This window comes from Lepidochelys kempii, chromosome 4 (assembly GCF_965140265.1).
Source record: "Lepidochelys kempii isolate rLepKem1 chromosome 4, rLepKem1.hap2, whole genome shotgun sequence".
Lineage (NCBI taxonomy): Eukaryota > Metazoa > Chordata > Testudines > Cheloniidae > Lepidochelys > Lepidochelys kempii.
This window is the reverse complement of record NC_133259.1, coordinates 69,325,340-69,337,142: the sequence shown is the minus strand read 5'-3', so window position 1 is coordinate 69,337,142 and position 11,803 is coordinate 69,325,340. Positions and strand designations below refer to the sequence as shown.

Here is an 11,803-nt window from a genome sequence, read left to right as displayed (position 1 = left end):
CAAAGAAACTACTAATTTTAAAAAACTGTACAAATTTTAAAATTTAAATGTTGTGCTCTTATGAAAAGTTCTTAATAGCGATTAAAAATATAACTGTGTGTTATTTCAAAAAGAGTGAGGCTTCCCTAAAGGATAATATCACAGGAGAAGCAGAAAGCAGAAAGAATGAGCTGCTAATCTTGTTAATCTGTTAGTACTTTTTGTTTTGTTGTTTTAAAGGAGGCATGAAATACTTGTGAAATATTAAAATAAAATGTGAAAACAATTAACATGTTTTGCACATAAGCAGCTACATTTGGAGGGCAGGTTTAGTACAGATGCAACAACTGCAGAGCAACTAACATCCAAATTAAGATTTCTAAATTATAACTAACGTTAGATCACAACATCTTGTGTAATACTATATTTAGGTTAGGAAGCCACTAGTAAAAATGTTAACACCATTCAGCGGCTTAGGACATAACTAGACATCTTATGAAGAGACACTGATTGCTATAGATAACAACAGCAAGACATACAGTGCATAACAAAAATAAATGACTGCTCTTTAGAAGCATGCAGACACATGGGGCATAGCAGAAGAAAGGTCTAATGCTGCACTAAGTACAAATTATTTTCTGGTTTGGTTGTCAGAAAACTAAACTGAGATTTTTTTTGGCTTGATCAACTATTTAAAGCTGCCAAGATCTGACCAAGGAATATTTTAGTTTTTAATACAGAAGCATCTTAATATGCATTAACAAAAAGGAAAAGGAAAGAGTTTCTGAGCTCAGACTTTTCCCATCTGGCATAATATAATCACTTGCCATCCTTTCAAGAACATCAAATAAAGTTTCTGATATTTGATCTCTATAACTTTCTTTTAATGTTGTGATTAACATCAAATTTTTAGCTGGTGTAGCAGTATGTCTGTATTAACAGCTTAGTTTTTACAAATGTTCTACATTAAAATCTCCTTAATACAAATTATTGTATTTATTGCACAGGAAGATTTTTGTTGTTCAGCTGATGTCATTGTAAGAGAACACTGAACAGATCACAAGTTTCATGCTTCCTGACTTCTAACATGTCTAATTAGGAGATCTGATATATCTAATCACCAAGGGTTCGACGTGCTGCTTTAGTTGCTCGAGATGCTCTAATATGTTCTTCTTTGTGATGATCCCCAAGACAATCCTGAAACAGATCATGTTATGCTAATAACTGTGTGAATCAAATGAAAAAAAACTTCCAATCATAATGAGAAAGGTTTAGAGTAGAGTAAAATGAAAAAAACATGGACTGTAAGAATGCTAATAATGAAGTAGTTAAATGAAGAGTGATTTGAGAATCAGTATCCTTTCACAGAAATTGTTAGCTCATTTTCTACATGGCACAAAAATGCATCTTTCAGCTTAGAGTAATATATTCAAATATTGAAAATGGATGGATGTAAGTTTACCATTATCACATTCATCTGCCTGAATATCCATATATCTAAAAATTATAAAAAATATTGGAACTGAAATTTAATTTAACTTCCTTCTGTCAGCAGTTACTTCTAAGCTTGTATAAACATTGGGAGCTAAAATTTTAGCCCGCCACAGTAGATGACCAAGACTAAAATCAAACTCTGGATTTTAGAAAGTCAAAGAAAGAGTGTGTTTAAGCTACCCAATACAATAAAATAATTCTGAGCTGCAGCCCAGGCATAGTGTGCCTAATTCTCCACTCACATCAATCTTTAATCAGGAGTAGCTCCACTAAATCAATACATTAGCGTAAATCAACGAGTTAAACCTACTCTCTATGTACTTCCCAATAGGCCTTAATTTACTATCACAACTATCAATTAATGCAAACTTCCTAGTCCAAACTGTAACATGTTATTGTTGCACAAACTAGCTTTAATAAAATGGGAGGTTGCCTTTTGAGACCATATTTGATTTACAGATTCTGTTATCAGTTTTGCCATAATTTAGAGTACATTAGCCCTTTCTTTCTACCTGGCAGTTTGCTACTCCAATTACCCGAGGCATCACAAACCAGGTTTAAAATTTGACCAGTAGTGAATACTGAGCTCACAAAGTAACAAGTTTACAAGCTGAAGCAGGAGAACAAAAATGGTTATTGTTACAACGCAGCTGATTAATGAAGCATTCCATATTTTCCACTAATTTATGCTGAAAGTAACTGTTTAAAATTCATAATAGAGTTTGACTTTAATTTTGCGTGGTTAACCTTTCTTTGTAATTAACAACTATACCAAAACAATTATTAGGTTCCTGTATTTGAGCTCTAAGCTGCAGTAGAAGCTACTTATAGTACTGAACAGTGCAACATAAAGATTCCTCAGATAAATTTTAGTATTGCAGATTTCTTTCCCCAAATTGGGTTTCAGGAATGTAATTAGACACATACACGGACTTAAAATTGATAGTGTACGAGTCCCTTGCCCTGAAGTAGAAAGGCTTTTAGGAAGCTATTTAAGTTTCAGAAAAGTTCCCACTATTCTTTCAGTACATGCATGTGTTAAAGAACAAATTTGGAGCAAATGCATTTTAATCATGCTTCCAAGATGGTATCATCTGAATAACTCAATTTAAAAATAAATGTGTTATACTTTAATTCATAGCAGCAGTCCATTTGCCAACAACAAAACAAATAAACAAACCCTCCATCCAAATATTTTAGTTCTCTAGTTTATCCTCCCATAGTCATTCATGCTAAACATGAAATTATTAAGGAATACTCTCCACTTCTTAGGTATCTTGTAAATGTATACTAAAGGGAAAGCATGAGATCGCTACATTTAATTATATTTCATATATTTCACAGAGAAGGTACGTGAAAGCAAAGTGTTCAGTAAATGAGCAGTCCCTCAGAAAGAGGAGCAAGTTTATTTTAGAAAGTAGGCAATTATAACAAGCCTTTAAACAGTGCAAAAGGCAGAGTTTATTAATTATTTATTTAGCTGGTAGATCATGATAGGATGACAAGCCCTCATAGTCCCACTCATATATACACTCTCATTCTTAAAATTATATTTTTAAAGTATGTTTTGAAAATCAAAAAACAAAAGTGGTTCTGGCTTGAACTTTTAGAACTAAGCAATAGCTACCTGGCTCCTAATATGCCAGAACCAAAACTCTGAGGATATTTTAAACCACAGGCTTTTAATTTCCACTGCTGAAACATGTTCTCTTAAGAGTTTGAGAGCCCTTTTTTCCATGCATTTGCAGATGACATATCGACAGCTGAAGCACTGAGCACAGTGTGAACACAAAAATACAAAACTGAAAATCTGGGCCTCCTATTGTGCCTCACAGAAGACTGAATTGTTCTAGACAAATTCTGCCTCTTGCACTGCAACTGAATTAACTGCGTGTGCAGAACTGGGGGCACTGACTGAGAGACTATTTAAAAAATGTGTCTATTAATGCCTGGTATGTCAACACTGTAATTAAAAATCCATGACTGGCCCATGCCAGATGACTGGGGCTTGGGTTAAGTGGCTATCTAATTGCAATGTAGACACTGGGGCTCTGGATGGAGTGCAGGACCCTGCGAGACGGGAGGGTCCCAGAGCTTGTGTTGCAGCCCAAGCGTGAATGTCTACACTGCAATTAAACAGCCCCTTATCCTGAGTCAGCTGGTCTGTCTAATTGCAGCATAGACATAGGCTTGGGGCGTGGAGAGGAGAAAAACCTGTAATGAAGGTGACAGAGCTCAGACCCTCGGTGGCTTATGGGCGTTGCCTTTATTTGCAGCGCAAGAGGGATCAGTTCTAATCCCACGGAAGCCCTGGTCCTGGGAAATATTCCAAGGCCTGTGTTATGCAGGAAGTCAGACTAGATCATCATAATACTTCCTTTTTCGCCTTAAAATCTGAAAAAATATCCTATAACCATTTTGTATTTTCTTTCAAACAAAGCACACTGGATTTGGATTTATAGTGTTTATGGAACAGAATATAGATATTTTTACATGGATGGAAATGGAGAATTACTTTTTACTTATTGGTTCACAGTAAAAAGAAGAAGATGCTGTAGCTCATTACAAGCTTTCAGTGTAGTAAATTAGGTATTCCCACCCCCTGCCTCATGAGGAAACCAGTGGGAATAAAAGAAAACATCCCATTATCATGCATTTTATACCTGTTACTTCAAAATAGAAAAATAAGGTTGTATAAAGGTAAAATAAAACAGTTCGATTTTTTTATTTTTTAAAACTATGATTTTGCTCACCACAGCCCAATTTTGACTGGCCGCACGTGGACAATATCAGAACAGGGGTACAGAGAACGGAAGGGGAGGGAAGAGAGATGGAATGAGGTTTCCCCTTGTATTACATGCAATTTTAGTTTTTAAATGGTTATTTGTCAAACTATTTCATTCTGATAGAATTTTTTGTTTCAAAGTTGTTCCTGTTGGAACAGCTGTAGAGAAGTGCAGCTTTTTAACTGGCATTTCCAGTCTCTCACCAGCAACTGAAATTGACCAGAAAAGTTGAACTTCTGGATCAGCTACCGGCTGTCCACTGTTGAGGTCAGACTGCAATGAGGTCATTAAATGTGATAGTCCGGAATCACATAGGAATTAAATTTAAGTTGTCAGTGTGTTACACTAGTCACCAGTATTACATCTGACCAAATGAACAGTGTGTCTGCTGCTGTACTCACCCATTGTGTGTTACAAGGCATTGCCTCAGACCCAGCTTGCGGAAAATATCCACCACTATCTCCATTGGTGTGTGATCTGTCACGGTGAAAGGGCTCATATCAAGAATGCTTCTAAGTTTCAAAGGCCGAGGACTTTCTGCTGGAAGTGATGGAGTATGCTGGGCAAAACAGACTCTGGAACTGCCAACAATACCTTCCTGCTTCTTTCTTGCACTTTCTATAATAAAAAGAGGGGAAAAAAAAATCAGGGAGAAAGAAATCATTCTTGGATTTAAAGGCAGACTCCAACTAGATTTCATCCTGTTTACTATTCTGAAGTTTTGTTTTCACAATCAGCTCTTTTCTCTCCAATACATGCACTTCACAGAGACCAGCAGAAGAGACATCAGACTATACAACTTTCAATCATACTCTGCCTTTAATAATATAGTGAATATCTCAAATATGCATGCTGGCATGCAGTGGAACAAATCTTTACCACCATTTGGGCAATATACATGCTATTTAATAATGTTGTAGGCAGTAGACAGCCACTATCTGTGTAGTGCACAGAAACAGATGGGTTTCATAAGAGTGGGAGCACTGTCTCAATAGGGTGCACTCACATTGATTGTCCTATTGTTACCACACCCTTCCGCTGCTGAAGCCAAAGCACATTCCTATGAGGGTGCCATGGAGATTGAATATGACACATGAGGAAAGTTCATTTCAGTATTTCAAGGAACCAACTATTCATATGGAAAGTCACAAAACAACATCAACTGAGCTTCAAATCTGGAGTAGCGAGGGCACATCAAAAGTTTAGAACATCTTCCTTGCCTGTCACTCCCTGAGATAGCTTTTGGAAGCCTAAGGGGACTTAATATACAGTAAGTGCCATTAAAAAAAAGTACACAAATATGACTATGTTATTTCCTACTGCTTGTTTACTACACTGATATATTTGTGCCATACCATGGGAATATTTTTTTTGTGTTTTTTTTTTTTTTAAATAGTAGCTGCCGTATACATTGTTTGGGATTTCCCTCAGTACAATAAATAACTTTCATTTAAAATAAAAGGGAGGAGGAGAAGATCTGATGTGGAAGAAGCACATCTGACCACTGCACTGAAGAAACTGCACTCGAGGTAACACTGCCAAGGTTTGTCAAGTAATGTTGGGTATAACAGGTGTAACCCCTTTGGGGCTTTAGAGAGCATGTCCCCTTTAAATATTTTTCCAGAGAGAGGAAGTGCTGATTGTTCCAGAAGGAGGAAGTGCTGTTGGTGGGAGGTGGGGGCAGAGCAACAGGGTGTGTGTGTCTGACGCTTCAGACAGAAGGGCTGCAGCAAGCAGGCCCTCGTAGAGGGAAGCAGCCAAGAACCTTCCGAAGCCTGATAGGGACAGAGCAGCTGATCGGGGCTGAACCCAGTATCACTGCTGCCCAGAACTGCATGGGGCTGTGAATACTGGGGCTTGTGACTTTGAACTTGGAATGGAGGAAGGCTGTTAGCTAGTTAAGCAGGGAGGTTGTTGCTGTGTGGGTTTTCAGAGAGTGGCAGCAGAGGGCACTGGAGGGGTTTGTTGGGGGAAGTTTACTGGTGCCAAAGACGACCAGGAGCACCCAAGACTCACCATGGGACTGGAACTTTGCCAAGGATTCCTGAACTCGGTGTCTGCCCTTTCAGACTGTGGTGCCACTGGGCCTGTGGGACCTTGAGTTGAATGCAACCCTGTTTTATGGCTCCCTTTACATTTCCCCCTGTTTTTCTCCTTTCATCCCTCTGTAAATAAATATTTCCCTTTCCTGTATTCATTGTACTCTTCCGGTGTACGTGTGCTCACTCTGGGGGGTATGGAACAGGTGCCCCTAGGGTGGAAGGTACTTTCCCTGCATTCCTGCACGTGCCTTCTCTTAGCCAGAGCTGCCTGCAGAGCAGACTCCATCTTGGCAACGAGGGCACTAAATTTACACATGTTAAAACTGATCAAATGTTCTCTATTTGTTTCTATGAATCTCTGTAATTTGCTTATTTGTGCCAGATCTTCCATTTTCAGTCTTCCCTCATTTTTGGACATAAGCTTCCCTACTCCCATCATTTCCCAGAGTGGTTCTTTTGATATACAAATTTAAGGATGATTAATTTCCACTGTGTAATTTAGGTGGTAAAATGAATCTTGCCTGAAAAAAAGATTCTTATAAAGATAAACCTCTTTGCCTGTAATCTAGTATTAGGTACTCCAAACGAAAATGAAAGACAACATAGTTTGAAATTAAACTATTTTGACTTTCATTTACATTTTGAGGTACCTAGTCCTAGATTACCAGCATCTTGATAAGAATCATGTATATTATATATAGAATTTGTATTCTGCCCCCTGCACAGGTGAATTTCACTTAAAGTGAACAAGTTGAAAAAATGGTTTAAAATAAGTTATTTTCCTCTAGTCTTTCAGTTATAGGGAATATTAGGCGTTGACTATAATAAAATAATAATAATAGGTACAACATTTTCCGGCGTAAGTGTTGTGTCTCTTTAAATGAATAATTTTGCTATGTTCCAATTTATGGCATGTACATTCCAAAATACAACACATTAAATCACCGTATTTAAGAGGGTTCAAGCAGACTGTGGTGTTCTGACATGAAACGGACTAGAAAAATCAATTACAGTATTAGACATTTACTAACAGTACACAGTTTCTTACAGTTTATTGTAAGAAAACCACCTGTTTGACATGGCTGTAATGCCAAATCTGGTCTAACCTTTGTAACTTTTGACTCAAAATTCATAAAACAGCCCAAGGGTTTATAGCAATGTATAACATTTTATATTAAAGTTTGAAGTCAGATTCAGGTGGCCACAGAGGGGTGACTCAGGCAATATTTCCCTGAGAACTCTGCAGTATGAAAGTGATAATAATGAGGCCGTGATGAAGCAGAGAAACTGCCAGCCGGCACAGCAAGGGTTCAAGAAAGCCTTGGACCCAGTTAGCCCCGCCCCACTATACCTGCGGCCAATGCCAGGCCTGAGGGGATAAAAGAAAGAAGCCTAGCTCAGTTGGGGGCTGACTGGTGAAGTGGCAGGAGCTAGCTATCTCCCTGCCTGAAGGGATGGAGCACTGGTTTCCTGGCCAAGGGAGACTGCAGAGGAATCCCCAGTACGGGAAGTAACCGACTGAGTGAACCTCAGAGATAATTGTGGGGCTCGCCCTCACTACCTTGCGGCTGCTCCACCAAAGGAGCCTGGGACCACAGCAAGGTACCATCCGGACCCCAGAGGGAATCCTGGGAGATGCAAGCCGCCCAGTAGACAGACTAGAGAGGCCACACCCCAAACTGAACAGACTTGTAGAAAGTAGCCCAGGGGAGAGGATTCTGACTCCCTTCCAGGAGGGACACCAACCCCGCTGTTCAAGGGCTGAAATACACAGGGCCCTCCCTGGGCTGGGACCTGGGGTGGCGGTTCCCTGCCCCACACCCCAGCCTTAAAGACTGAGGCCATTCAGCCAGCAGAGGGCTGAGAGCCAGGCTATCTCACCACTAGGTCCCCCAGCCACCCAAGCCCCTGTTACAGGGGTACTGAAGACACAAGTTATAACAGTTTCATCTCAGATGAGGCAGTATTGGCACAAAGCCACAAAAACTATGGGATTGGCAATGAATGACATCTTTCTTCCATCCATGGTACTATATTGCACAATTGGGTCCCCTGTTTCATAATTTCTTCTGAAGCATCCAGCACTGGCCACTGCTGAAGATAGAGTATTGTACTAGATGATTTACTGGTCTGTCCCAGTGTGGCAACTCCCATGGTTTTTATGGAAGTGTGCCATGTTTCAGAACCTATTATTGCAAGACACCACTATAAAAATAAGTTCTAAGCATCCTGATCAAGGTGATGGGAGAGGAATAAACAGCCTATGCTACATATCTGGACTATAAAACACATGAAACATTCAGGTACAAAATTAAGACATACATACTAAATTCTGTTTTAAAGTATTAATGCACTTGAGTGAGAACATATGATTTGTAAAATACAGAATTGTAAAATAATTACCTATTGCAATGGTTAAGTCTCTCCTTAAAGCAAATCCCACTAGTCTCTGAGACTCTTTTGACATTATAACAGGGAAACCATTATAGCTGGTTTCATTGATCAGGTTTTCTATATCTTCCACCGTCATGTTATCTTGTGTCAGCACTGCTAAGGGTGGATCACTTCTTCGAGGTCTCATAACGTCAGCAGCCAGTGTTGTGTGAGTGAATTCTTCTTTAGCATCCAAGAAAGGATAGCCATTCAGCCGGATGTGCGCTTCATAGATGCCTTCCCTACCAAAGGCATCACCCACCCACTTACTGGTCATTACTGCAGCCATGAGAGGTACAATGTACTCCAGCCCACCTGTGAGCTCAAATACAATGACCACTAGGGAGACCGTCATCCTTGTCACACCACCTGCAAGAAAAAATAAGCCTATCAGCATGTTAGTATGAGAGAATATCCCAGCTAAGGAATTTCCTGATCTCCTGTCAACTGCCAAGTACCAACCTGTCAATAAAGACATCAACAAATGATTAGTCTGTGAATAGCACTAGGCATAGCGATCAATGCATGCTAAATCTCTAGAAGTAACTGAGGACATTTGAGAGACCCCTGAAAAACTGAATATATATTGTCCTAAGAGAGAAAACACATGCCTGATTTTGTCACATAAATTAACTAATAATCCAATACCTTAAAATAATCCTTATAATGGTGGATTTATTTTTGCCAAGACACTTTACTGAGATTTTTAAAGAAAATAATTAAGGAGAAGGTTAAGGAAGCCCACAAAGTTCAACATTTGGCAAAAACACTAAAACTGTTTGTAAAGGCAACCGCTGGGAAGCAATATAAGAGCTACACATTTAAAGGGATTACTAACTGAATTTTTTTTTTCCAAATGAAAACTCTAGAGAGAGCCCTGAACTGACTAAAATTACCTCCTCTCTGAACAACTGGAAAAGATGCAGTAAATACCTATTTTTCCTCTCTTGTAAATCATGAGGGTCCTGCTGGATAACAGCATCAACAGTGTATAAGTTTATGAGAACATCTGAAATATTCCCTTCCACCTAAAAATTAACTGATAAGATTTTTGCTTCCGCAACCTTGTGGTAGCTAATATATCTTCATTTGATAGAACATATTCAGAAAGAACTGGAATTATATCAGATTCTTTCTACAGATACAAGTAAAGAGGGTCAAATTAAATTTTGGATTTTTTAAAATAAGATTATGATGAGGTTGTTGTCAGCCTGTCAGTTTTGTCCCACCCTGCTCATCCCATTATTTACTGGTATTTTTTTGTTTGTTTTTTTGTTTTTTTTAAAAGAAACTGTACAAATGGCTTTTCAAAAGTTTAATTAAAGCCAATTTGTTCAAAGTGTGTACTTATTTTGGGTGCCCAATTCGAGGTACCATCAAAGGGCCTTATTTTCAGAAGGTGGTTGATCAGCATTTTCTGAAAATGAGCTCCTTAATAGCATCTCAAGTTGGACCCTTCAAATCACTAGACCCTCTTGAAACTCTTTGCCTACATTATTATGTATTCTTAAGAAAACATTTTAGCAACACGTACGGAAACAGCAGCAGGTACAAATCAAATACTTCTAAATAATTCCAACACCTCTTAATTTACAAACCCTTAACTATGGGGAAAATTACATATCATATGTTTCAAAGAAGCTTTCCATTCTGACTACGGGCTCAGTAACATCTCAATGCCCCCCCAAAAAAGTGGATTGCAGTAATTAAAGTCTTATATTTCATAGCATATAATTTATATATTGAAAGCGATTTAAACTTTGCATTTAAGTCCAAATCAGACTGCATAGAGTTACAAAGGGATCTCACAAAACTGAGTAACAAAATTCCAGATGAAATTCCATGTCGATAAATGCCAAGTAATGCCTGTGGGAAAGCATAATTCCAATTATACATACAACATGATGAAGTGAAAGCTGTTGCCACTCAAGAAAGAGATCTTGGAGTCACTGTGGATAGTTCTCTGAAAACATCCACTCAGTGTGCAAAGGCAGTCAAAAAAAGTGAACAGAATGTTAGGGATTGATAATAAGATAGAAAATATTATAGTGCCACTATATAAATCCACGGTATGGCCACACCTTGAATACTGCTTGCAATTATGGTCACTCCATTTCAAAAAAAGATATATTAGAATTGAAAAAGGTAAAGACAATGGCAACAAAAACAGGGGTATGAAACAGCTTCCATATGAATAGAGATTACTAGAACTGGGACTGTTCAGTTCAGAAAAGAGACGACTAAGGGAAGATATGACAGAGGTCTGTAAAATCATGAATGGTGCAGAGAAAGTGAATACGGAGCGTTATTTACCCCTTCAAACAACACAAGAACCAGGGGTCACCCAATGAAATTAATAGGCAGCTGCAAATGCTTTTTCACACAATGATCAATCAACGGGGTCATGATTCAGGTTCAGTAAGGGCTTTAATCTCTGAGACTTGCCTTGCTGAAGTGATAGCCACAAGGAAAGCAACCTTCCACAGCAGATGCAAAAGAGAACAGGAGGCTAGAGGCTCAAAGGGAGGTCCAGTGGGCCTTGAGAGGACTAAGTTGAGGTATCATTGGGGCACTGGGTCCTGGACCGGTGGAAAAAGTCTTTCAAGACCCTTAAGAAACCTGATAGTTATTTCATGTGAGAATACCGACCTGCCCTGGACGCAGGGATGGAAGGCCATAATGGCTGCCAGGTGCACCTTGATTGAGGAGAAGGCAAGGCCTTGATGTTTTAAGTGAAGCAGGTAGTCCAGAATGGACTGCAGAGAAGACTGGGTCAAGGAGATCCTCCTTGTCCCTGTAGAGCCTCCAGATGCCGGGCACCTCTGTCACTACCCGGGTGGTTGGTGGGTCCCTAAGATTGCTGGATAGCCTAGCCAGCAATGCAGGTGCCTAGCTGATCTCTGGAGACGTGCTGCCCCGCATGGGCCTATGCTCCTCCCCTGACTTTCCCTTTCCAGGCCCTTAAGAAACCTGATGATTTGGGGAGCACCCTCTCCTGGTGTGCTTTCTCTGCTTTTTAGCAGATACTGGGGACAGGGACAGGTGTCGGGGGCCAGTGCTGGTGGTGCA

The 11,803-nt window shown here is 39.4% G+C and overlaps 1 protein-coding gene across 6 annotated transcripts in view; it reads right to left on the bottom strand.

Annotated features, from left to right (window-relative positions):
- The window catches only part of CLCN3 (chloride voltage-gated channel 3), a 133,975-nt gene that overhangs the window by 6,267 nt on the left and 115,905 nt on the right, over nucleotides 1-11,803 (bottom strand). For 3 of the 6 annotated variants that reach the window (XM_073341609.1, XM_073341610.1, XM_073341611.1), the window contains 3 exons: nucleotides 8,705-9,103; nucleotides 4,661-4,877; nucleotides 1,101-1,176 (listed from right to left, as the gene is read on the bottom strand). In XM_073341609.1, coding sequence (XP_073197710.1) covers nucleotides 1,101-1,176; nucleotides 4,661-4,877; nucleotides 8,705-9,103 — 692 coding nt within the window. Of the gene's footprint in view, nucleotides 1-1,100; nucleotides 1,204-4,660; nucleotides 4,878-8,704; nucleotides 9,104-11,803 lie in introns of all 6 variants that reach the window. The other 3 variants (XM_073341613.1, XM_073341614.1, XR_012158626.1) reach the window with 2 other exon arrangements.